The 27,500-nt window shown below is 35.3% G+C and overlaps 3 protein-coding genes across 4 annotated transcripts in view; all 3 read left to right on the plus strand.

Annotated features, from left to right (window-relative positions):
* The window catches only part of LOC109065974 (peroxisomal targeting signal 2 receptor-like), an 18,571-nt gene extending 2,955 nt beyond the window's left edge, over window positions 1–15,616 (plus strand). Inside the window, exons 6-10 of the mRNA XM_019082959.2 lie at window positions 3,542–3,648; window positions 4,279–4,392; window positions 5,467–5,522; window positions 8,938–9,037; window positions 14,482–15,616. Of these exons, the coding sequence (XP_018938504.1) occupies window positions 3,542–3,648; window positions 4,279–4,392; window positions 5,467–5,522; window positions 8,938–9,037; window positions 14,482–14,547 (443 nt within the window). The 3' untranslated portion in view covers window positions 14,548–15,616. The remainder of the gene's footprint in view (window positions 1–3,541; window positions 3,649–4,278; window positions 4,393–5,466; window positions 5,523–8,937; window positions 9,038–14,481) is intronic.
* A 184-nt stretch (window positions 15,617–15,800) lies between these two features.
* On the plus strand, window positions 15,801–19,621 carry LOC109065920 (solute carrier family 35 member D3-like). Its single transcript, XM_019082901.2, has 2 exons — window positions 15,801–17,071; window positions 17,979–19,621. The coding sequence occupies exons 1-2, from the start codon at window positions 16,636–16,638 to the stop codon at window positions 18,806–18,808; spliced, it is 1,266 nt and encodes a 421-aa protein (XP_018938446.1). The 5' UTR covers window positions 15,801–16,635; the 3' UTR covers window positions 18,809–19,621.
* A 3,301-nt stretch (window positions 19,622–22,922) lies between these two features.
* Window positions 22,923–26,909, plus strand: LOC109065908 (lymphokine-activated killer T-cell-originated protein kinase homolog). 2 transcript variants are annotated; one of them, XM_042747011.1, is made up of 8 exons: window positions 22,923–23,008; window positions 23,199–23,272; window positions 23,400–23,493; window positions 23,585–23,724; window positions 23,821–23,990; window positions 24,103–24,232; window positions 26,119–26,307; window positions 26,413–26,909. In XM_042747011.1, the coding sequence occupies exons 2-8, from the start codon at window positions 23,203–23,205 to the stop codon at window positions 26,646–26,648; spliced, it is 1,029 nt and encodes a 342-aa protein (XP_042602945.1). In that variant the 5' UTR covers window positions 22,923–23,008; window positions 23,199–23,202; the 3' UTR covers window positions 26,649–26,909. The 2 variants fall into 2 exon arrangements, with proteins under 2 accessions (XP_042602945.1, XP_042602946.1); XM_042747012.1 differs by having other exon boundaries at window positions 26,119–26,301.
* The last annotated feature ends 591 nt before the right edge of the window (window positions 26,910–27,500 follow it).

Consider the following 27,500-nt stretch of genomic DNA (forward strand, 5'->3'; position numbering starts at 1 on the left):
GAGGTCAGCAGTGAGCTACTACCATCCTTTGGAGCTTGCAGATGCCCTTTAATTAAACATTTTCTTTTAGTTTTGATTGGGCATTTTAATTGAATGCGTTAATTTAGTACAATTAATTAAAAAAAATAGCACATAAATTAACACAGTTAATCATGCACTCTGACATGTACATAAAATCCCCTTTTTCTCAAAAGAAAAAACAAAACATATATGTGTATATATGTGTTAATATGAATAAGTAATCTGCTTTTTGTTGTAATTAAATAAAATCTTTAATTGACCGAGTAGCCCTAGTTTTGATACATTTTGTGCTTTGAAACTTTTCAAAAGTGCATTCATGGTATAAATTTCTGCATAATCATGATTGCATAACATTGGGTGTTTTTTAGATCGTACTCAGAGTCTACACAGTAATCTGTGTGTTTGTACTTGTGTAAGGAGGACTCACAAGGGTCTCACGAGTACACATCTCTCTCAGATTTAACAGGAATTGGTGACCACATTATAACTCTAAAAACCAGGCTTTGCCATCAGAGCTGATCAGCTCCAAACGACTCTGCTGTGATCTTATCAGCAGCACATTGGACCTGCAGCAGATCTTAACTCTCAGTGCTTAAACAAATAGTTCACCCAGAAATGAAAACTGCCATCATTTACTCACCCTCATATCATTATAATCCTAACAACTTTCTTTCTTCAGTGTAGCACCAAAGAAGAATTGCATCCCTTTATAATGCATTTTATGCATGAATGGTGACAAGGAGTCAAGGGCCACTTATAGTGCATCAGACAATAATGACTAACTCTGAATGCATATTACACACACACATCCCATCTATGGTTCCTTGAGAGATTATGTACAGGATACTAATCCATGTTCCTTTGTATTAATTTCGGCCTTCCTCAGGAGCTGTGGTAAGTATGAGACCCTCCTGTGCTGATGGAGGACCCTTTTCTTTTGCTGTTGTATGTTGATACCACGTGTGTAATGAGATGTGTCTGAAAATCAATACTAAACCCCAGCACCGTGGCAAAGGCTGAATGTGATCATGGCAAAAGTGGTTTCTGTGAAATGCTACCTCAGCAAAGATGTGCTAGCTTTTCTCATCACAGAAACCTCTTATATAAGCATACAACATAAAGCCAGCATCAGGTTTATGCTTTCCATAAATATGGCAACTTTCCACAGCTTTCCAGCACAGTTATGATCAGATTTAAGAGGACTGATTGTGGCTTTCAGCAAGCTTTATGTTTATGAATAACCTCTTTCATGTCTCTTCGACATACAAATGCCAAATTGCAGTTTTGTCGAAAAATATTTTGTGATTTTTCCTACCAGTATTTGCATAGACACTGACATTAGACAACATGACGTCAAATAATTAAACCACCATAGCTTACAGGTTTTGGTAAGATGAAAAATGTACTGAATTTTGAGGTTAATGCTGTTATATAATGTTGATATGTTTGTATGAATATATAAACAAATATAAATACTAAAATTCTGGTTAGAAACATTGAAAAAAATCAACTCTTAATAAAACTATCCCATATCCAGGGTCTACATTAAGTAGTAATACACACACATACATTCAAAAGTAAGTGTAAAAAAGGGTCAGAAATTGTATTTCCTTTCATTTAATCCAGCAATGGCACATTAAATTGATCAAAAATGATCATAAATGTATTTATAATGTTACAAAATACTTCTATTTTAATATTTTATGAAATCTACAAGCTGCCTCCAACATGTTAAGACCCTTTTTTGTGATGTTTTCTGATATGTTCTCATCAGCTGGAGTGGTGTAGCTTTGAATTTGAATAAATTATTTTCAGACAGTTAATGGTGACAGGGTTTAGTCTTTGTTAGGATTATCATAATTTAAAAAAATGTGCTATTATGTATTTTTATGGTGGATTTTTATATTTAAGTCTGCATCTATGACAAGGGTAAAATAATCAAATTTATACATAAAAGCATTTTAAAAGTATTTTAAAAAAAATTATGAAGGCATAGCAAAGAAGCTTAAATCTATTTTAATTCAAAAAATATAAGGGTCCATAGGTGAAATGCTGTCTGTTTGTCCTGATGCTACTATGTTAGCAGAAAATTGAACTTTTATATTGTGATACAAAACCACTCTGTTTAAATTTTCCTAGAGTACTTGAAAGTGTTCATGTGATAGGCCTAATTTATTGTCACTCCCTGCGGGTTGCATTTCAGAGTGGCTTTTATTTATTCCATCAGTTGCAGATCACCAAATCAATAAGGGTTACAACAGTCATTGGCACAAGCCTCCTGAGATGTAATTAACTAAAGTAGGGCTATTCATTTAAACAACGATCTATTGGATTGTCAAGTAAATGCCACATACTTTGAATACATTTTTACGAAACTGAGATTCATGTTTTGTATTAATCTTATTTGGACTTTATAAAAATCTTACTGGCATATTTACTCCAGATCTGGTTTATATGAACAGGGACAAGCTAGTCTGTTGTAACATGAGCTATTATTCATGTCTGTGCCACAAATGGTGCAAGATGAGATGCATAACATCTTTTGGGTTTTTTTTCGCAATAGTAATAATGATGCTTAACTTGAAGATGAAATATTAAAGGAATAATCAACCCAAAAATTAGTTATTCATCCTCATGTTATTCAAAATCTTTCTCTGTGGAACACAAAATAAGATATTTAGAAGAATGTTGGTAATTAAGCATTTTCCGTTCCCACTGAATTCCATTGTATGGGGAAAAAAATAAAAAATAAAGTGGAAATCAATGAGAATCAAAACTCTTTGGATATCAACACTGGGGTCAAAATACAAAATATATATTTTTGTGCTCAGGATAAGAAAGAAATGCATACAGGTGTATTAAGGGTGAGTACGACATAAGGGTGAGTAAATAATGGCAAGAGTTTTTATTTATGAATGAACTATCCCTTTAAATTGGTTCTGTGTGCTTTCCAGATATGCATTAATATGGTTATGCTGTGTTTATGCGGTGCTCACTTAATGCATTACGTATAGCTATTTATGGATTTTTTTGTTATTCAAAGTGGGACCTGCAGTTTAGGGAACATATGAAAATTTTCCACCAGGTTGTTAATACTACATTTATGCTTAAATCTATTTAACCAGACTTTGAATACTTATGCACCATATACAGTAGAGAGACCCCCAGTGACTGATTCTTGAGTCTTTTGCTGTTTGTTGATACTGCTAACGTTGCAACATGTAGTGAATGTCTGGACCATTTACTGCTTACTCCAGGATAGAAATGCTGTGCTTCGAGAAAAAGGTCAGATAGAAGGCGTAAAAGAGATATGACGAGAAATTCCCTGTAGAATTCTGTGGCCTGTGCAGCGCCTTGCCCTGGGTCCATTCATGCTCACTGCAAGTGGCCCTTGAAATGACTTATGGTTCAGAGGATTCTGCAGAGAGTGCGGACTGGGAATTTATACAAGAAATTTTGTGGCTTTTTTGAAGATTTAAAATTCTGACACTTGAGATTTGAAACTCATCTCTGTTGCTAGGTGATGGGACATTGCGAGTGTGGGATGTGAAGGCAGGATCATGCAGGCTGGCCGTCCCAGCACACAAGGCTGAAATCCTCAGCTGTGATTGGTGCAAATACGACCAGGTGACTATTTCCTCTATTCAATTCATTCACTATCTGTGATACAGTTTGTGATACAGCATATAGAAGTGTTTATTGTACTGAACTTTCTCTGAGCACATAAAAAAGGCATTACTCCAGTCTTTAGTGTCACGTGATCCTTCAGAAATCATTCTATGCTGATTTGGTGCTCAAGAAACATTTCTTATTATTATGAATGCTGAAAATAGTTGTGCTGCTTAATATTTTTGTGGAAGCACTTTTTTTAGGACTCTTTGATGAATTGAGAGTTCAAAAGAACAGTATTTATTTGAAATATTTAAAGCATTTTGTAACATTATAAATGTCTTTACTCTCACTTTTCATAAGTGTGTCCTTCCTTGCTGAAAAAAGTTTTAATTTCTTAATATCTTACAGTTTCAGAATTTTGAGTGATTTATAAATATTTTGATTTTGAACATTTTGAAAATGTTAAGTATTCCTGAGATAACTGTATACCACTTGTAATATAGTGCCATGTGTCATGTAAATCATGTGATCAACAATCTAGCATACTGCTTCTATTAAATATATATGCAGTATATGCAAGATAAAGTATATAGTGCACAATAATAGTTCATTCAATTCACATTGTGATTCCTCTCATGTTCTCAGAATATTCTGGTCACTGGAGCCGTGGATTGCAGTCTCAGAGTGTGGGACCTACGTAACGTCCGACATCCTGTAGCTCAAATGATGGGCCATTCCTACGCCATCCGTAGAGTAAAGGTATTGTAGTTAGATGGTCAACTTATTTCTGGGATTCTAGTTTAAAATCTGGCCTCATTTTTTTCACAGAAGTGTGTCTTAATGAAATTTGAAAGGTCATGCAAACAATGTGTAAATGAGCCTAGTGAGAAATCATAACAGTTCAAAATATTGAGTTGGATGAAGGGTTAAGACTACAGCTGCCAGTCAGTGTCACATTAGTTTGTTCATTGCTTTGATTAAATTAACAAGTCTGTTGAACATTAATGAGGCATGCAGCAGTGTCTGTCTGTGTAAAACTCACAGCGTATTTCTGTACAGAATGTGACAGCTATGGATTTTCGTATATAAACAGATTATCTTTAGGGATGGAGAAAATGTGAGCGCTTGAGTGTCCAAACACTTAGCAATTATTTAGATTACAGAGAGCAGTGCACTTGACCAGTCCACTGTCAAACCTGTGCCCAAAACATACACAGATGCTCTGATTTATGTCACATGAGGAAGCTTGTACCTCCAAAAGGAGCTATGGGAATAAAACCTGCTTCAGCTGGGTCAGGGTGAAATCACACGCTGTTTCAAGTTAATGGTTTTGCTCTCAGCTTTCAGATTATGTAGAAAAAATAGAATGTGTGAAATAAGGAGCTATGAACAGTTTATTACATTGGGAATACAGGAGGGCTGTGAAGCATGAGATAGTGTGTTTCTGAATGTAATAATGCATGTAGATATCAAAGATCTCATTTTAAAGTTCATCACATTATTTTAGCTTGCTAACAAGTAAAGATTCTGCCTGATGGAATTGATGTAAAAATTGAAATTCATTTGGACTATTCACACTAAAGTCAGATACTTATCCAGTTTATTTTCATAAATAAAAGTGAGCCATGCCATAAATGGAAATTTGGACATTTTTAAACTGGTTTGTCATCTAAAATGATTTGGGTCACATTCAGCTGCACTGTAAATATAGCCTATATGCTAGGACCCGTTTTAAAGCAGTGTTCACTAATAAAGATGCCAGCATTAATTATTTTTTTTTCCTTCTGCAGCCACTGTATATTAATTCCTCTTTTATTTGTTTGTCATTTCTAGTTCTGCCCATTTTATAAGACAGTCCTAGCATCCTGCTCATATGATTTCACAGTCAGGTAAGCCCACAGATGCATCCGTCACATTTAATCATTAAATTACGAATTATAAACTAAATTCAGATTAAGCAATATCACATAAGCAGCAGTGCAGTTCTTCTGAATATCAGCACAGCAGCATGGTTACAGTTATGCCATTTCTTTTATATTGTTCTGTAAATAAGAAGCTAATCAGAAATTGTCCAATTAAACAAGGGGACCGGAAATAACTGTTGATAAATTGTATAGGATAACATTTTTTAGAATTTCACATTTCTAAAGACCTCCCTGCATTGTCCAGATCTGCTCATCCATGTTGAGGGCTTGAATGAATGGTAAATGGTCTGCGTAGCTGGCACGTTACCAGAAGAACTGATGCTTTTGCCATCAAGTGGGGTTGTAAAACCCATTGATCTCATTTCAGGGTAGACTGGTTTATTTGCTTTTGCAGCGAATGCATTCTTTTAGTGCATGGTTGTGTTTTTATCGAGCGTGGAGCTGATTTTTGCATTGGGCGAATGACCTTTAAAAGGGCTGTCAAGGACATATCAGCAAAAATCACAGTAGTAAAGCAAAAGCCAATTTTTGGCTTTATTTTTTCCAAGCTTGCTGCCTAGTTGCTGTCATTTAATAAAGGAGCCACATTTTTCCCATAAATTTTATGCAAATATACTCAAAGTCTTAATAACCTTTAATTGTGATTAACTGTAAAAGACATTTTTAGGCCTTTGAAGAACACACAAATTATACTGTAGTTAACAGTAGTCTTTAGCATGCCTTTTTCTACTGCCAGTCCCCTAGTAATGTTCTTAAAAGTGAAGCACTGGCATATCATTTAAATTAGATAACTTTTTGTATGTAAAAATTAAGTTTTAACAAAAACACTATTACTCATTTATGTTTTTGTACTAAGAGACATGTGACTGACAGTATGTCGATAAAGCTGCACCTAGTCTATTGTACTCCTCCAAACAGGTCAAATGGGAACACCGTTATAATTGATAAAGGGATGGATAGTTGTTTTTCTTAAAGAGTGACAACAGGTCTTTGCCTTGGCTGTTAGAGAAAGATTACACAGAGTACTTTATCTGGGTTGACAAGCTTTTAAAATGAGAATTGACTCTCATATTGAGCAGTGGTTGCCACATGGTCTTATTAGAGGTGAGCTTGATTTTCCTTCCGATGCTGCTTGTTACCTTGTTGTTTAAACACTGATTATCTAAGCCTGGAGGCATTTGTCACTAAATGCGCTAGCCAATCAGTACTTGGAAAAAGCGGAGACACTGAAGGGATGTTCAGCTCAACTTCTCACGTGTTGGATGAGAAACGAAACTGTCTAAACTGTGACAAAACTGAAATGTGTTTTTTTTTCTTTTGTAAAGTAGAACTTGCATACACGTTTGAAAAGCCAGAAGTAAACGTCAGTTCTGTATAAGATGATTTATAAGATGATTTATAAAGTGTTTCATTCATCCAATTAAAATTTTTTGATTTGATTTTAACATTTTGGAATAATTAATTTATATAGCATACTTTTATTTAGTCTCACTGGTAAAGACCTTTTTTATTTAAAACCAAATTTAAAAACTAAAATAAACACTGAATGCTGATTAAGAAACATCTTCTTGAATGTGTTGATTGTGTTTGGATTGAAGAACTATGCAGTTGTTGCCTTTAATTTCACATGGTTACAGTTAATCTTTTCAAAAGCTAAATGCTGATGTCTGTACCATCTATGTTTGTATTGAATGTAGGCTACTTACTGTGCAGTCACTGCCGTTAATTTCAGAATGTTACGGTTATTGTTTTCAATAGCCAAAAGCCAGTTTGGCCTTTGTTGCTTAAAAAAAAAAAAAAATCTATATATAAATCCCTACCCACTAAAAATCATCATAAATAAAAAAAAAAACATTAAAATAAAACGGCGAGTTTGCTTGTAAAAAATCGGTATTGGAATCGGCCATGAAAAATCATGATCGGTGCATCCCTAGTAGAAACACATTGTTTATATATAATGTAATGCATTTTAACTCGCAATAAACTTCTAATTTATGATCGGATTTTTAATAAGTCAATGTGAACAGCCCTTAAGAAGTACACAAGGAGCCAGTTATTACTGTACCTTAGTAACCATAGAAGTTCTTTTTTATATTTGTTCAACTTTCAGTTTGTTGTCTTTCTCTCAGTTCATTTAGCATGAATTATAGCCAATTAGCTTTAGAACTAGTATTTGCGGTTTTGCTTTCATAGAAATCAGTTCTATTGATTACAGGAAATTTGCTGTTTGAACAGGACAGGACAGATTAAGGTGCTATCTATTAGTTTTACCTTCACAGTAAGCTGTGATAATACCAACCGCAAGGTAATTACCAGAAATGATTTCCACAGGAAGAACAGATCAACGTGAATCTTTTTTGTTCCCTTTGCGGTAAAGAGAAAATGGTGTTTATTTAAAAACAAAGCCTTTTTAAAGGATTTACATTCAAAAGAACATGTGAGCCACCTGCTGCCACACACACATGCGCGCGCACACACACTTAGCTGTTTACTTAACCCAGTCTATGCAGTTGCTCTTTCAGATCTATCAGGTCTCGTTTACAGCAGATAAGGTTTCCTCTTTCATACATAACAGCTGGCGTTTCTGAGTTGTGAGTAGTATGGTACAGAAGGAAAATTAAGTCTTTCTCTGTGTTATTTAACAACTAATTAGGCAGGGATATAGATTTTTCTGTATTGTTCTTTGCTTTGTGTAAGGAGCTTTCATTCTTTATTTAAATGATGACAGTTTGTTTAGATTGATGCATTGCTTTAAATGACATAAATACATGCACAAATTGACAACTGCATATATCAGGTGCAGTATATTTCTCTCAGTATCTGCAATTTCAAAAAACATTTGCCACAACATCGTACTCTTATTGATTTTAATTGTTATGTGGTTGGATTAAATTCATTTTTTGTGCACATTTTACACATTTTCTGTGCTTATTGTTGGCAAAAATCGTGTGAGTCTAGTAATTTGGCACAAGTTTGTCTTAACATGTTGCCATTTTTACTTGATGAGTGATGTTTGGTGCCCTGTTTTAGTGCCATCTGAACTTTTAACACACATCCGGCATGCCACACTGGTGATTTATTTAAACATCTCTTTCTAAAGACTTCCACACCCTGAGCAGCTGTCGTCCCACTGTGCTAATAAATAATATCCTTCACTTCTCTATGGCAATGTTAGTATTAATGCCTGCCTAATGTTCTCCTATAGACAGGGAGTTTTGTTTTGTTTTTTTCACAGAGGTGATTTAATTACATTTGCTAAATGGATCAGTCAGGGCCTGGTGAGCCAGGGCTGCGTCAGGGCTTTGAGCCGCTGCCCCGTCAGAGAAGACAAACGGCCGTTCAATTAGCATGATTGCCTTCTGCTGCTCTGCGTCCACAGATTCTGGGACTACTCCAAGAACCAGCCGCTGCTGGAGACACTGGAGCACCACTCAGAGTTTGTGTGTGGCCTGGATTTCAACCTGCACATCCCTAACCAGGTAATCTCACCAAAACACAGTGCTGTGGGTCACACCTATTGACTTTAGCTGAAAATAACAATATGAAAATATGGCCTATTGGTCAGTGCATGTGCAGTTTAGCTGCCGGTTCTTTTCCACAACATCCTGCCACTTCCTCCCATGCTGTCCTTTCAATAAGTGGCACAAAGGAAATTAATATTAGGAGAAAACAATGTAGTAGCTTTCAATAGTGGAGCAAAAATAACTCTGAGCAACCTTTTTATTTAAGTAAAGCTGGTGTATTTCAAGTATGAGAGTATTTAGGTAGAATGTTTCAATAGCTTTACTTCAGTAGTAAAAATAGCACATTATAATATATGTATGTATATATATATATATATGTGTGTGTGTGTGTGTGTGTGTGTGTGTGTGCATTTTAAAGTTGATGGCCCAAATTAAAAGTTTCCTTTGATTTTTCAAGTGATTCATTGAAATGAAGATTTTCACTAGAACTGGACTAATAAATCAGTTCAAGTGAAAGTCTAGTGTGGCCAAGTATGGTAACCCATACTCGGAATTTGTGCATTTAACCCATCCAAGTGCACACACACAGTAGTGAACACACAGACACACAAACATACACACACACACACACACACACCTGGAGCAGTGGGTAGCCATATTGCGGCACCCGGGGAGCAGTTGGGAGTTCGGTGGTCAAGGGTAAAGGGTCTCATCTCAGTCATGGTATTGAGGGTGGAAGAGAGCACTTGTTATTCACTCCCCCCACCTACAATCCCTGCCGGACCTGAGACTCGAACCCGCAGCCTTTGGTTTACAAGTTCGACTCTCTAACCATTAGGCCACATCTGCCCCAGCTTCAAGCGGTCCACTTGAGTCAGTATTATTCATTATGTTAGTATCATTGAGGCACTATACTTAGAGTTGATTTAAGTTTTTATTATTAGTTTTTATTTTTATATTTTTTATTTTAATTTGAAAGTTTTAGTAAATTTTGTTATGTGTCTGTCATTCTTATTAGATTTTTCAATATGTCTATATAGTTCTTAATCATTTTTATTTCGTTTTTAGTTTTGGTTATTTCAGTAGTCCTACATCACTACATACACTAAATGAAAATGAAAAATGAAAAATGTTTCCTTGGCAGCTAGCTAAAATAATATGCTTTTACTTACTTTTATTTTATTTCTGATGTTTATTTTATTTTAAGTTATAAATGGTTTTAGTTTTAATTAACTATAACATCCCTACAGTGATTTTTTAAATATTGCTAAATACTGCTGATACTTTTTTTTTTTTTTTTTTTTTACTTTTTTTTTTCAGTTTAACTACTTAAATCTCCAATGTGTTTGTTTGAAATTAAGGTAGTTCTGACTGGGGAAAAACCACCCTTTTTTAGCAATTCCAAAGCAAATACATAAATATAAGTTATATATCAAATATTGGCAATATATTGATATTGTGCTGTGCTATATCATCCAGTCTTACTTTTGTGTGTGTGTTTTTTTTTAATGACATCTGTTCTGATGGACCAGTGGCTCGTAATTGAGAAACTTAAATCAATATTTCCATGACTCCATCTGCAGCTATTAATTTCGGTTAACCATCACTGTACGGCCTGGTCTGTTGACCTCACTTCACCTCTGATGTCTGTCTGTTGCTCAAAACAATCATCTGCAGATGGGTGGCATGCCTTGTTTGTAGAGCGTGTACAAGGAACCGGTCACGTACAGCAACAGAGCACTCAGCTATTTGAGATGTGAGCTGTGGTCCTCAGGGGAGCCTGTCCTGTCTGACGCCAGCACTCACAGTGATGAAGAAAAGTCAGAGCAGTCAATGAGCCATCACTGAGCTGACAGGAGACGTCTGCAGCAAACCCCTCAGCTCCACAGTGTGCCATTTTTCTGAGATTTAGCTTTGAATACCTTGCAACCTATAGGTCACCTCAAGTCCTGAAGCCTATGAATATGAAGCTCTTCTGTTCTGACTGTTTGTGTGGAGTGTGATGGGTTTGATTTGATTTCAATGAATTAATTAATTTAATGCAGTCAAGGGAAATAAGTTATGATTTAATTTAATGCAGAATTGAAAAGGAAATTGTTATATAGCTAACCGAAAATACACTGTGTTACCCAGTATTTGCATATGCAGTGTATTTTTGATTATTAGAATATTGTGTCAAAAGTTTGGAGTCAGTAAAATGTATTGTTTTATTTAAAGAAAAAATTATATCTTTGTTACATAAGAATGCTTTTTCATATAGATTCTGTTCTTTTGAACTTTGTATTCTTCAAAGAATCATGAAAAATGTTTTACCCTTTCCACAAAAAATATTACGTGGCACAACTGTTTTCAACATTATTAATATGAAATGTCTCTTGAGCACCAAATCACTAAAGACTGGAGTATATATTATTAAATATAAAATAAATTTTTAATAATAAACAAAATATTTAATTAATAAAGCAAAATAATAATAATAATAATAAAAAACCCCAAAGTTTTGAATGGTAGTGCATTATATATTGTGTATAATGCAATTGAAATAATAAACAAATATGATAACATATGACCCTGGACCACAAAACCAGTCATAAGTCACTGGGGTATATTTGTAGCATTAGCCTTGTATAGGTCAAAATTATCAATTTTTCTTTTATGCTAAAAATCATTAGGATATTAAGTAAAGATCAAATTTTATTAAGATATTTTGTACATTTTCTACCATAAATATATCCAAACCTAATTTTTGATTAGTAATATGCATTGCTAAGAACTTCATTTGTACAATTTTAAAGTCGATTTTCTCAATGTTTAGATACTTTGCACCCTCAGATTCCAGATTTTCAATTCAGTTGAATCTCAGCCAAAAATATTGTCATAACCTAACAAACATCAATGTAAAGCTTATGTATTCAGCTTTCAGATCTCAATTTAAAAAAAAATTGACCCTTATAACAGTTTTTGTGTGGTCCAGGGTCACATATAATATAAATATCAATATAATAAAATAATAAAGTGAATAAATAAGTGTTATTTTATGTTTGATTGCTTAAATTTTGTAGCTTTTTATCACTATTCACTGCTTTGATCTTCTGTTTCTGTTTCAAACCCAAAATGCCTTCTTGTGTTCTCAAAGCATCCTGAACTTTTTTGCTGAAATTATTTATATTGTTTGCAGGGTATAATAACTCCATTCAACTTTTTCAAGGCTTTGCCATTACCTTCACATCTCATTTTGATAATGTAGGGTTTCCTGTCAATCAGAATGCAAATTTGGGAAGCTTTTAAGCTCACTTAGATGTCTTGCCCATTTCAAAGTTTTTTGTAAGTCTCTTAGAAGACGTGATGTGTCTCTTATATTAATAGAGCCCAAATAGAAAAATCTCAAAAAATGGACCGCAAGTGTGTCAGAGCCCAATTGCAGGATTGGAAAAATGATGTATATATGGATTCTCTCTTATTGTTAGTTCCGCATGGGGTGTAAGTGCAGCTGTTGGCAGGCTGCAGGTGGTGTGGGTTGTTCCTGCAAGGCGAGGTCAAGAACTGTGAAGTGCTTTTTCTACCGCAGTCTCCCTGTTCGCTGCCAACCGTTCACACAAGCGCACACACATACGCACCTTGTGCTACTCGTACTTGCTGTCAAGGCCAATATTCAAGCCCACAGCTCACCCAGAGCCATTGTTAAATACACATTTTAGAGTCAAGGGGGATCTAACACCACCATTGTCATTTATTGTCTAAGTGGATACGATTATATGTCGTTTTTGACTATTCCTAACAGATGATGTATCAGTTTAAAAATACACAATGAAAATTCATTCTTTTTTACCCTTTTGGTTTGATTGAATACCTCCGCTCAGGTTTGCGCACTTGCTGAACATCTGTACAGTCATTATGCCTTTGAACAAAGTGAAGTCTTTAAATGTGGTAATTATACTGTAACCGGTTGTTGAGAAAAAGCCCAGCTCCGACTTCATCTACACCCACAGCAGGTGATGCATCATACCTTTACACTTTTTGACAAGAACCTAAAACGTGTCTCTCAAAAAAGGACATGTTATTGTGTGTTCTTAACAGATATTGTTCCTCAGATGAGCAGAGCAGAATCACATTCTTGTTCTCTTGCCTCCGGTTCTATTGAGCATTGTGTTATCAGCTGACCACCCGTTCACTCCTCGCTCCTGCTCTCTGCATCTGTTTCTTCTGCACTGTTGCCTGCTCACTGGCACTCAGTCTCTGTTGTGCATTTTGCAGTCAAGTAATTAATGAAAGACTTTTTCTCCCTCAATGGGTGAGTCACAGACTTTCTGCTGGAGTGCTCTGGAGTAATGAGATATGGAGAAAAGGGAGTGGAACATCACTATATCATTTTCACATTGAGTTGAATTTTCTCCGTTAGGACAAACTGTGCCTTTGAAGTTCTATTAATAGGAATATGGACATGAACAGACTTGTGTATAGTCCATGTATTATTTTGAAAGAATTGTATTGTTTAAGCCATGAAAGATTGGGGCTTTCTTATAGAGAGAGATTTTTACTTCAAAATGTTGCATTTATTTCAATGTTATTTGCCATTTCATTAATTAATTGTGAATTTCACTAGAAATTTAAGAGTGAAAGTTGTTTCTACACGTTTTGTTTAGTGTTGTGATTCATATCTAATGCATATATTAATCATTATATGTTCTTGTTATGTCAGCTGCCCATATTTAATTTGTCTTGATATTGCTATTACAAATTATAATGAGGAGAATATAACAAAAGTACATTGTTAACTGTACATGGTACGGTAGCAATTTAATGTCCTTGCACAGGCAAAAAGAGATGCTTTAAAAAGTCTTTGAAGCAGCATCAAAAGAAACAAACTATTCGTTGGTTGATCATCATAATTGTGTACTTCAGTAAAGCAGCACATGCATAAAAATCTCTTAAAAGGATGCTCTCTCAGCACTGCAGACCAGTGGGGATTTATTTATTTCCTTTTTTGTTCTGACTTGACCCTTGTGGTGACGCAATAAGCTTTGTGCTTTACATGAATTTGGTAGATTTATTAATGGCATTTTAAATTTCAATGGCATTAAACTGAATTTAAAAAATAGTAAGATGTCTTAAAAATAATTAAAGTAAAATAATTGCATAGTACTGTATGTATCCAGTCAGTGGTGGAATTTTTTAGCTTTGTCATTCTTTCCAATCAGGCAAGAAGTCTGCAGATAGGTCATTAACTTAATAGAAAATGTTCCATTAAGTGTATATTTTTTTTATTTTATTTTTTATATGAGCCTATTAAATTGATGGGCTTGTAACCAGTTGGGTGGTATCATTACCAGCATCCAGCTACAGACAGTGTTTAAGCTTGTCTGACCCAAAGCTATTAATGTCCTTATCTAACTATCATATTTTTCTACCTCAATCACGTGGATGTAGTTTTAATCGTGTGACTGTGGCCTTCTTCACAGGTTGTGGACTGCTCTTGGGATGAGACTGTAAAAGTCTTTACCCCTTCATGCCTGGCTGCCCTATAGGAGGTTGGTGCACCATGGAAAGATGCTGCTGCAAGGGGGAGCCACGGCTCTGTTTCAATCACAGGTGCAGAGTTTGCCAAGATTTCACTGCGGATTTCCTAATGACGCTATTAAAGAAGAACATGTGGGATGCATCAGGAGCATTGCATCAGGAGCACTGTACAGATGAGGGGCAATCTCATGCCATCACTGAGTGTAAAAACTGAGTGTGATGTTATTATAGGGTTTCGTAAGTGTATAATGAAACTAAAAGTTTACCTTAAAGGTAAACCCAAAAAATTTAAATTCTGTCATTAATTACTCACCCTCATGTCATTCCAAACCTGTAACACCTTTGTTCATCTTCAGAACTGAAATTAAGGACAACAGTATAACGTAGTAAGGACAATGGTTAAACAGTCCATGTGACATCAGTGGTTCAACCGTAATTTTATGAAGCTCCGAGAATACTTCTTGTGCGCAAAAACAAAAATAACAACTTTATTCAACAGTCCTTCTCCTCGAAATCATGTCTTTCGCCATTATCGAGAGTACCTCTGCATAAACATAAACAACGCATACGCGTGATGCTGATGACGTAGAACACACATGAGCTGAGCCTAGTTTATGTGCAGAGAAAGCAATGCACATGCGTTGTGGTACTCTCGATAATGCTGGAATACATGATTTGAAGGACAAGAATTATTAAATAAAGTCGTTAATTTGCACACAAAAAGTATTATCATAGCTTTGTAAAATTACAGCTGAACCACTGATGGACTATTTTATCGATGTCCTTACTACGTTATGGTCTGAGAACATTTCAGTTATACATTGCTGTCTATGCATGGTCAGAAAGCTCTTGGATTTCATCAAAAAATATCTTAATTTGTGTTCCGAAGATGAATGAAGGGCTTATGGGTTTTGAACGACATGATGACAGAATTTTCATTTTTGGGTGAAATTTTCCTTTAACCAGCGAGTGCCTTGTTGTCTGAAGCTCATTGGTAGATTATGTAGTATGTATATGTTGTTCCTTACTGGTTTGTTAAACTGATATTAATAAATCAATGCAATCTGTCATTCTCAACTGAAGTCAAATCCTGAGCGTTTCTTTTAATCTAATTAATATTGCCTACCACACAGAGTTTATTTATTTATTTTATTTGAGTTTAAGATTAATATAATGTTATGAATAAGTACTGTGCTTGTATAACCTGTACAGTGAGGGAATCAATTATGGTTTTTCAATATATAAATGAATATCATATTGATGTAACATTTTATATATACTAGCCTATATATTATGCATTCATATAGCCTAAATTGTATAGTGGCTGTCAGGGATTTTCCAGTGGCTTGTTTTTGTGAGCCAAATGACCTTGAATCACCAGAACTGATATGAAGCATTTGAAATTGTAAACACAAACTTGGGAAACGAGAACTGGGACTTAAAGGATAATGCTTATATTTTACATAGAATTAAAGGGTTATAGCAGTGCCAGTTATACGATGACTTTCAATGAGTTTGTAAAGGAAATTCTAGACGTGAAATAAAACAACAACAAAAAACAATTATTTAACCAATTAATTCGTCTGGGTTAAATAAGAGAGAAAAACGAAAGCTAAAGCTGCGTAGTGTTACCTCAGGCGAACGCACATTTTGTTCTTTTTTTCACATTTTGTTGTTGTGACTGAAATGTTTAAAAATACAAATGAAACGCATATATAGTCTGTATTGATGCAACAGTAGGCTAGCCTTTTATTTTATTTGAGAGGTTTAACATTTGCACTATTGGTTTGCAGACTAAATTGCGCGCATCTAGTATTGTCTAGTATTGTTTCTAACTGTGAACTACCTCGAAGGAGAAATAAAAGAGTAAAGTAGGCCTACTTCAAAGTAAATGGATTGGCTGGAGGTGACTCCAATTCAATCTGACTGTACAGAGAAAGAGAGGGTCGGAGCTGCGGCGCGTCGCATTCATTCAGCAGCGCTCGTGTTGCGTGAATTACGCACAAGAGTAGAGTGGACGTGAATATTCAGCAGTGGACTCCGAGCTCAGCGCGTAATACGGAGACGCCGGGAACCCCCAGTCTACGAGGAAAGACATGGAAGTTTGCAAAGGACGTTTGCTGGGCATCTCGGTGGCCGTTGCGCATGGATTTTTTTCGGGATCGCTGAATATTTTGTTAAAATTCCTCATAACGACCTACAGCTTTACGTATCTGACTTTAATTCAGTGTCTGACCAGCGGCACTGCGGCTCTCACATTAGAGGTGCTGAGGAGACTGGGCAAAATAGATATACCTCCCTTCAGCCTCCAGTTATTCAAAGTTTTTGCGAGTGTTTGTATTTTGGCAACTTTGCAGTCCACATTAACCCTCTGGTCTCTCAGGGGATTGAGTTTGCCCATGTATGTTGTGTTTAAGCGATGCTTGCCATTGGTAACGTTGGGGATTGGAGTGTGCGTGCTGAAGAACGGGATCCCATCAGCTGGGGTAATAACTGCAGTTCTCATCACCACTGGAGGAGCAGCACTGGCTGGTAAGAATATAACATAATAGTTTTTACTTCATGTTTGAGGTAGTAGCCTAATCACACTTTTCACTCCAGTTAACATTTCGTAATGTAAGTCAATTTCTGTGGACACATACCTTAAATTTTTGGCTTCAAAGAATACCTATGAACATTTTCATCGCTATTTCCAGGGGAAAAAGATCGGTTTACTACTAGTGGGGCATGTTGTCACGGAACTTATCATTGAACACGTTAAAAACAAATGCTGTAATTAATAAATTTGTAACATTTAACACATATGAAAACAATAATGTGACATTTATTGACAATAAATGAAAACCTAGTCCTGCGAACACAGTTTAGCATTTGAGTACAAACTTCATTCTGATTCGTCTTTTATTGTGTTGTGCTGCATAAATAAATATCCTATATATATATATTTTTTTTTTTTTTTTTTTTTTTTTTTGCTTTTAGTTTTTGACAATAAAATTATAGATTCTTCTAATTTAAGAAGGTTTTGATCTAGATGAATCCAACATAGGGGGAGAAAAAAAAACTTCTAGATAAAACGCCATTGTGACAACTTGCCCCGGTTTGATAACTAGCCCTCCGTTAAGTCTTCCCGATGCAGATATCCTTCTTTTTCTGTATCTTCCTGTTTGTCACTTATTTTATGCAGAGTAATGTGCATATAATTATATTATACTAATAATGTGTTCTAAACTGCTTCTGAAAATAAAAGCAAATTAAGCAAATAAAAGTAGCCTAACTAAGGTAGCCAAATCTTGCCCAATTGTATGATAATTGAACATGTGCTGTTGATATTCTGGACTATGCATGTCATGTCTCCATAAAACATGGCTCTCATACAGAGTTTCATTTGATAATGGCCATAAATCATGTATGGCGCAGTCTCTAACTTGTTTTCGTGCAGGTGCTGGAGATCTAACAGGTGACCCTTTTGGCTACGTGACTGGCATTTTAGCTGTGATCGTCCACGCCTCCTACTTGGTGCTCATCCAAAAAGCGAGTGCAGACAGTGATTATGGGCCGCTCACAGCCCAGTACACCATTGCAGTGGTGGCCTCTCCCATTCTCTTCATCTGTTCCATTGTAAGCATGGACGCCATTGACATGTGGACATATGAAGGTTGGAAGAACCCGTATATCACAGGCATCTTCTGCACCTGCATCCTCATCGGCTGTGCGATGAACTTCACCACACTGCACTGTACCTATATCAACTCGGCTGTCACCACCAGCTTTGTGGGGGTGGTCAAGAGTATAGCTACTATCACTGTGGGCATGCTGGCCTTCAGTGACGTAATGCCAACCAAACTGTTCGTGGCAGGCGTGGTAGTTAACACCATTGGCTCCATAACCTACTGTGCGGTGAAGTATTACGAAACCAAAAAGAAGTTAACCTACCAGGATATGGATGAGTCTGCTAAGGATGACGAACTTCCAGGAGAACCTTATGTGGAACCAGCCAAGCCTGAGGGAGATATGGAAACTCTTCCAAATGATCTGGAGAGTGTTCCCAATGGCAGCCTGACGGCATCAGTTGACGGCAATGACCAGGGTCCCATTCGTGAGAATAAAGTGGCAGAATCCATAGAATTAGAAAGACCGGGGATCCCATCGGACGATCCTACGAGACAATCTCTGAGCGACAGTTACGTAGGGGTCTGGAGATCCATTCGCACCTTAAAGTTCTTTAAGAAAGACACTTTACTTGACAACATGGAGGTTCAAAGTCCTTGATGATTGGTTTTCTGCTTGACAGAAGTGCATGTTACGTTTAAGTATTGTTGAACGGATGGTGTGAACAATGTTTGCTTTTTTCTCTTCTGAACATGATTTTATGAAAAACATTTATTTTTTATAAAAAGGTATAGTCTGTTTGTATATTAGAGGGAGTATAGCTATATGACATTGAGGCATCCCCAATAACAGATGTGCCAATTTATTGACTTCAAATAAAATATACTTTTATTTCAGAATCAGTTTAAAATTACTTTGGGGGAAAAAAAAATCAAATATCTTAATAGAGATGGTCCACTCAAAATTGACAATTCTATCATCATTTACTTATCTTCATATCGTTCCAAACAAGTATGACTTTCTTTGTTCTGTGGAGCATAAAAGATGATATTCTGAAGAATGTTGGTAACTGGAGTTTCAGTTCCCATTAACTTCCATTAGGGGCGGCAGTGGCTCAGTGGTTCATGTAGGTTGTCTACAAACCGGAAGGTTGGTGGTTTCAATCCCCGGCTCCACCTGACCAAGTGTCGAAGTGTCCTTGAGCAAGACACCCAACCCCAGCTGCTCCCGACGAGCTGGATGGCGCCTTGCATGGCTGACACCATTGCCGTCGGTGTATGAATGAGTGAGTGAATGGGTCAATGTGAGGCAACTTGTAAAGCGCTTTGGATGGCCATGGGTCTGTTGAAAGCGCTATATAAATGCAGTCCATTTTACCATTTACCATTTACCATTATGTGGGCAACAATGGAAGTCAATGGGAACCAAAACTGTTCTTTAAAGTGTCTTTTTCTTTTTGTGTGTGTTTGTAACGTCATGAGGATGAATAAATGATGACAGAATTTTTATTTTTGGGTGGACTATCCCTTTAAATAAAGTTTTTATTTTGCATGATTATTTATGTTTCTATGCACGCGGTGTCTGTGCCTGTATGTTTTTTATGTTTTGGTCTACGAATGCAAATCTTGAATTTTCCCATTTGCATGTAATATGAACACAATTAATTTAAACTGATTTTACTTCAAAATTCTGATCTTTGTGTATCATCTTTAATAATGCCCACCAACTGAGAGATGGTTTGCTTGTCAGTAATTCATAATTGGTAAAGAAATGAGTTGCTGTTCAGACATTAGGAGGAAAAAACAGTATTTTATCCAAATAATAAAATGCAACTGACCATATAACCATGCGGGTAAGACAGGAAAATACTTAAAGCAATTTTTTAAAAGGGAAGAGAAAAAGCTTCCTGTATGTTTTCTTGTATTTTGTCAAAATAGACAGACTTTGTGAGATGAACTAATTCTCATAAACCAACAAAAATTTCAAGGTAGAAGAAAAATCAACCTATATTGAAAACAAATTCACTTGCAACAAGGATAAATATGGTTTGAGCTGTTCATAATGTTTTGTATTGTGGAATATTGTCTTTTGAAATCATGAAATCGAGAGAAAAGAAAAAGTCTTTTGGGGATCTGATCACATCCGAACAAATAATCAAAATATATTGTAGTGTTTGGTTTTTTGGGACATTTTTAATTACTTTTAGAAACACTTTTACACACACTTGCCATTTGTTGTTCAGTTTTAAAATCTCACACAGCTGAGGACCTCTGCATTAAATTAAAGTCAATATCTATCGAGCTTGTGTTAGCTGACTTCACCGAATGTAATGTTTGATGCATTTGAGTGGGTTCTTTTCAGCAAAAGCAGACCATTATCAAAACCGATTCTTTAGGAATTGCTAGACTACTGTAAATGCAAAACATAATGAAATGTATTTCTAAATATAGAAGTCCTACATCATTTTTTATGTAACACAGTGAACATGTCTCTTTATTGTACTTGTCAAAATGAGAGTCCATCAGTTGCTTTCACAGTCAGCACTTTAAAGCAATAGTTCACCCAAAATAAAAATTTGCTGAATATTTACTCAGTCTCAGGCCATCCAAGACGTAGATGAGTTTGTTTCCTCATTGGATCAAATTTGGAGACATTTAGCATTACATCACTTGTTCATCAACGCATCCATGCAGTGAATGGGTGCCGTCAGAACACCACAATAATCCACAAGTAATCCACACAACTCCAGTCCATTAACTAATTATTTTGTGAAGTGAAAAGTTGCATCTTTCTAAGAAACTCATCTAGATCTTGGATGGCCTGAGGGTAAATTTTCAGCAAATTTTCATGGGTGAGCTATTTCTTTAACATCGCATATTAGATAATGCATCCAAATTTGCCTTTCAAAACCTAATTTTTTGGTTTGTTAGTAGCATTCATTATTCTCAGTCAGACAAGCATCTTTGTGAATAAATGTAAACCAGACTTGTACTAAACTTTAGACCTCTCTGAACAGTATTATTTGCTGTTGCACTAGAGCAACAGAGGTTTACTATACAGGGAACATTCATGTTACACTCCCCATGGCTTTCCATTTAAAATGATCTTTGCCTGACAATGAACAAGTAAAAGCAAATAAACTTCTCGTTGAGTACCAGGTGCTTTTGTTATGATTTTTCAGTTATAATAGATGGCACAGCACGGAGTATTATCTCCTATATTTTGCTCAAGGCATATACGAAAGACAGTTTGCCATACAATAGCACAAGCCCTCAAAGCCAAACGTATAAAAAGTTAATGTCATGCTTGAAGCCATGCGTGGAAAAGATGCTATGTTTTGTGATGGCTTCATGAAGCATTTGTTTTTTGTTTTATGTTCCCATTCTTAATAGCCTATGATTTATTGACAGTTTGATTTAATATTAAATGGTCAAACAGATATTTCCAGGAAATATTGTTCTTTAGATGAATGGCAACAGCTGATACCTTACCCAAACATTCAGTATCACAGCAATATAAAATGCATGACATCTGTATTTTGTATTTAGGTATAAATTTTGTTTTAAATAGTTTTTTTTTTCTTCTTCTTCCTTCAATCATCACATTAAAATCTTTTGTTTGCATTCGAGGTGATTTCTTTGCCTTTAAATGGGTTTTCCTCTCTCTCTCTCTCTCTCTCTCTCTCTCTCTCTCTCTCTCTCTCTCTCTCTCTCTCTCTCTCTCTCTCTCTCTCTCTCTCTCTCTCTGCTCAGCTGAGTAGCTTGAACACAAAAGCTTGAAAAATGTCTGCCTCCAGTGAAGCACATAAATAAATAAATAAATAAATAAATAAATAAATAAATAAATAAATAAATAAATAAATAAATAAATAAATAAAAGCTTGCTTGGACACGAGCCACTTGGTTATCTTGCCTTTGGCACAACAGAACGATTAAAAAATATTATTTCTACAAACCCAAAAAAAATCATTCAGCAACTCCCATGCTTACATGATGCCATCTACTGGACATAGGTAAGTATTTTCCACTTGTTTACATGATATTGTTTATTTATTTATTTATTTTACACAACCAAAGTGATGTTGTGTACATTAAATAACAGTGAAGTAACAAATATTATATAATGCTTAATAGACCAAAAATGTATGCACATCAAACAGCCTATATGTTTAAAAATACGGTACTATTTTAGTAGTCTAGATTAAATGTGCCCCCCACCCCACACACACAATTTTCTACTTTTGACACCTAAAGAACCAGGGAAAACTCGTTATTAAGAGGGCAAGTGTTATTTTAGTATTATTTTTATAATACAATAATTTTCTTAATATTTTTAATTGTTTTCTTCTTTATTTGTCATTTTTCATTTTAAGCTATAAAGTTTTGTCGTTTTAAAATATGATTTTATTTAATTATTTGAATATTACTATTTATGTTTCGTTTGCTATTTTAGTTTTAGTTCAGTTTTTTTTTTTTTTGTAATTTTAGTGCCTCAACTTATTTCATTTTATTATTATTTTTAATCTAATATGTATGTTTATTTCCGATTTATGTTAATTAACAAAGTATTTCAATTGTTTGTCTTTGTAATGTAATTATTTGTAACAATCATACAATATGTTATTATATTTTAATGTATCTATTTAGTGTGAAAAAAAAATGTTATAGCAATGTTTTAAAGTTAACAAATTAAGAAATGTTGAGTAACACTGGAGAAGGAATTGAAGAAAAAAACGAAAACGCACGCAGTCAGTTTTGTCCCTCTACGGACGCTGTAGCTTTACGTACGTTTGACGTCAAACTAACCGGTGATTTTCAAATCCGAGCGCGTATTTCAGCATCTCTGAAGTTCTTATCTAATGTAACTGTTAATTCAAATTATTTACATTATCTATATAAGTCATATCACGCATTAGGAATTGTCGTTTGATATTTAGTTTAACCAGTTGTGTACAGCGTGATTAAACTTATTTGTAAACGTTTGTCGCTTTGTCTTACGGATTGTGACAATGTAAACAAAAATATGACGATCGTTTATTTTTTAATTTTAGAGAAATGGAGGCCAACAAAGAATCACCTAGTGCCTTTAAAACGCCTTGCAAGCCTGCAAAAGTGAAAAGTCCAGGTAAAGTGATCTTTAAATGTCTGATACTTTGATTGCACACGCTACATTGACTTTCCCATTATTAATATGTTTTAATATTCCATCTTGAACAAAATGTATGTGTTTTTTTTTAATGTGTTGTTATCAGTCAGTGCATGTGGAACCCCAGTCACCATTCCTGCCTCTCCCTTCATGAAGAAGCTCGGCTGTGGGACTGGAGTCAGTGTCTATCTCATGAACAGGTACATACATATATTTGATGCATGTTTGTACCACCTTCACCATGATAGTGTAAAGAAAAAGTTGAAAAATCTATGCCACTATTTACATCAGGATGGGTAAGCACGCTCATTCACCGTGGGCCATTAAGAAGATCAACAGCAAATGTGCAAATGGTCAAACGACCGTTTATCAGAAGCGTCTGTCCGAGGAGGCAAAGATCTTGAAAGACCTGCACCACCCCAATATCGTTGGTAAATATGTCTTTAAAATACTGCATTATAATGGTTAATGTGAATATTATAAGACAAATGTCTTTTTAAATGATTTATTTCCTGTGTGTTTTTAAGGTTTCAGAGCTTTTACCACAGCGAAGGACGGCTCTAAGTGTTTAGCGATGGAGTACGGTGGAGAGCAGTCTCTGAATGACCTCATTGAGAAGAGGAGAGAGGAGGGTCTGCAGGCATTTCCAGTGGCCACTATTGAAAAAGTGGCTCTTCATGTCGCACGTGGTTTACAGGTGTGATTGTTAAATCAAACATAAATGTACTGTTACTGCTTTTTCCCATCTTTAAATGTTGTTATTACATAATCTCAGGCTTCTACATATGTATTTTGTCTTTTTTCTTCAGTATTTGCACAATGAGAAAAAGCTTTTGCATGGAGACATGAAGTCGTGCAACGTTGTCATCAAGGGCGACTTTGAAGGCATCAAAATCTGTGATGTTGGTGTGTCACTGCCACTGGATGAAAACATGCAGGGTATGAAAAGATTTCATATTTCAGAATTATTTTTGCTTGCTTTAGTCATATCCCTTTACTTTTTACTAGGTTTTCATTTTTTTCTTATTTATATTTTAGCGTTTTGAATGATGGCCCATCATTTGACAACCACTCTGTTAATCCTATGAAGTCTGACATATGAAATAATAGTCTGAATAATCTGTTTTGTTTTTTTTGCTGAACCTTGTTTACCTGAACCAAGTTTGCATATGCGTTTTTGTTGAATGTTTTGTTTGTTACAGCAGGTTTTTATGGCCCCAAACGAAACAAGAACAAAAACTGCCGTTGCTGATATTTATATGGCCAAATAAGATGAAATTCTGCTAGCTTGTAATGCAAATCAGTGAAATCTTTATAACAGACTACTTTCATAAAATGTATATAAATATCAGTCGTCACACTACGCTGTATCTCCCAATGAAATGTCTAAAGATGTTTAGATATTGTAAAGATATTTAAATGCTTATTTTTGATGAAAGTTTTTGTTGTTGGGGGCTAAACATATAACTAAATGCAATACAGGTCCTTCTCAAAAAATTAGCACATTGTGAAAAAGTTAATTATTTTCCATAATGTAATGATAAAAATTAAACTTTCATATATTTTAGATTCATTGCACACCAACTGAAATATTTCAGGTCTTTTATTGTTTTAATACTGATGATTTTGGCATACAGCTCATGAAAACCCAAAATTCCTATCTCAAAAAATTAGCATATTTCATCCGACCAATAAAAGAAAAGTGTTTTTAATACAAAAAAAGTCAACCTTCAAATAACTATGTTCAGTTATGCACTCAATACTTGGTCGGGAATCCTTTTGCAGAAATGACTGCTTCAATGCGGCGTGGCATGCAGGCAATCAGCCTGTGGCACTGCTGAGGTTGTTATGGAGGCCCAGGATGCTTCGATAGCGGCCTTAAGCTCATCCAGAGTGTTGGGTCTTGCGTCTCTCAACTTTCTCTTCACAATATCCCACAGATTCTCTATGGGGTTCAGGTCAGGAGAGTTGGCAGGCCAATTGAGCACAGTAATACCATGGTCAGTAAACCATTTACCAGTGGTTTTGGCACTGTGAGCAGGTGCCAGGTCGTGCTGAAAAACGAAATGCCTTGAGGTGCCTTGATACAGCACTCTGGGAACAGCCTATTCGTTCAGAAATTTCTTTCTGTGTCTTACCCTCTCGCTTGAGGGTGTCAATGATGGCCTTCTGGACAGCAGTCAGGTCGGCAGTCTTACCCATGATTGCGGTTTTGAGTAATGAACCAGGCTGGGAGTTTTTAAAAGCCTCATGAATCTTTTGCAGCCGTTTAGAGTTAATTAGTTGATTCAGATGATTAGGTTAATAGCTCGTTTAGAGAACCTTTTTCATGATATGCTAATTTTTTGAGATAGGAATTTTGGGTTTTCATGAGCTGTATGCCAAAATCATCAGTATTAAAACAATAAAAGACCTGAAATATTTCAGTTGGTGTGCAATGAATCTAAAATATATGAAAGTTTGATTTTTATCATTACATTATGGAAAATAATGAACTTTTTCACAATATGCTAATTTTTTGAGAAGGACCTGTATAGTCAGTTTTATCATGTTTGATACTTAAATTTTTTTTATATGATTTTTCTAAAAAACAAACAAAAAAATGAGGTGTGGAAACTGTTCATCTTGAAATATTACTAACTATATAAAATGTATATATATATTTCACAGCAACAAGACACATGTACCATAATCTGAAGGTTGATTATTTTTAGAATGATGGCCTGAAAGGCCTTTTACTTTCTAATAAAGTTTCAACTATCAGACAGTAGATGTTGTGTACAACATGTTTGTCAGTGTTGTAATATTTTAAATCTTCTCTCCAGTGAGTGATCCAAAGGCCCACTATATAGGGACAGAGCCATGGAAGCCTAAGGAAGCTTTGGAGGATGGAGTTATCACAGACAAAGCTGATATCTTTGCGTATGGACTCACTCTGTGGGAGATGATGACACTTTCTGTTCCTCACCTGGAGATACTGGACACTGAGGGGGACGATGATGATGATGGTGATGGTAAAATTACAATCATTTTTTTCCATAGCGTATAGTCAATATATTTAGTTTTAATATTTTCCTTTATTTTTTAAGTGCCTCATGACTCTTTTCTTGTTTTCTTAGATGATACCTTTGATGAGGATGATTTTGATGAAGATGCGTATTATGAGAGACTGGGAACTCGGCCTGCTTTGGACGCAGCCACTCTCGGAGGGGCTTATCAGAGGATGGTGGAGCTCTTTTGTCTCTGTACAGAGGAAGACCCTCATAAAAGACCTTCTGCAGCTCACATTGTTCAGGTGCTGGAATCGAACACTCAGCTTTGTGACAAAAGCAGTGACGTTATTGTAATTGATTAAATGTTCACTGTATGTTTGCCTGTTGGGTCTGGTTACTGTTCTGTGTATTATTTTACTTTGTGAGCTGGTGCGTTTTCACATTGTAAATACTTTTCTGTTGTCATGTTCCATATTGTCTTATGCACTCTATTGACTTTCAGAGATTCTAAATACAGTAGTTGATGTAGTGCAATTTTGATTAAAAGCTCTTTTTTTAAACCATGGTCTTTGAGTGTAAAATCAGCACACATGCTAAATGGCCTTGTCTTACCTTAAATATAATTTCAAATAAAAAAATTTACAATTCTTACTGGATGGAAATTGTACTTATTTTTTCCCTCACAAATGGAACGGTCTCTCTGACAAAATAGCTGACTAATAAAAGTAATTTACATGGAAATATCCATGAGAAGTTTTCAAAGCTTTGTGATGCCATGGATGTGTATATTATTGCATGGACCAGTTGTACTGTGAAAAATTTTAAATCTTATCCAACAAAATATAATTTCCATTTACTTCCTGTTGTCAACATATTGTTAGCTGTATAAATAAGAAAAACAATGGCTGTCAAAAGAATGGAATAATTCTGATTTAGCTTATGACTTTTAACCAGACAGAATTACGGAAACTGTAGTAAGTTTTTCACAAATCATTTTCCTCACAGACCAAAATAATTTTATGGGCAGCATAATTATCAATGTTTGTATATTTAAAATGGTATAAGACTAAACACAATTAACAAATAAAAGGGAAAAGGTTCATTAGAAACTGAAAACTTAGAGATAGTTTACCTAAGCTATAAACCTATTATTATATGTACACACTCTACATGTTATTAATTTAAGGTTTATAGAAACAGTATTCAATGACCAA

The sequence above is a fragment of the Cyprinus carpio genome, chromosome B20 (assembly GCF_018340385.1).
Source record: "Cyprinus carpio isolate SPL01 chromosome B20, ASM1834038v1, whole genome shotgun sequence".
Lineage (NCBI taxonomy): Eukaryota > Metazoa > Chordata > Actinopteri > Cypriniformes > Cyprinidae > Cyprinus > Cyprinus carpio.

Bases quoted from the DNA above. Each gene is read 5' to 3' on its own strand.
- LOC109065920 (XM_019082901.2), top strand. From the start codon at position 16,636: ATGGAAGTTTGCAAAGGACGTTTGCTGGGCATCTCGGTGGCCGTTGCG. The intron at 17,072-17,978 runs GTAAGAATATAA...GTTTTCGTGCAG, and splicing joins TGGAGGAGCAGCACTGGCTG to GTGCTGGAGATCTAACAGGT.
- LOC109065908 (XM_042747011.1), top strand. From the start codon at position 23,203: ATGGAGGCCAACAAAGAATCACCTAGTGCCTTTAAAACGCCTTGCAAG. The intron at 23,991-24,102 runs GTGTGATTGTTA...TTTTTTCTTCAG, and splicing joins ATGTCGCACGTGGTTTACAG to TATTTGCACAATGAGAAAAA. The intron at 24,233-26,118 runs GTATGAAAAGAT...TCTTCTCTCCAG, and splicing joins ACTGGATGAAAACATGCAGG to TGAGTGATCCAAAGGCCCAC.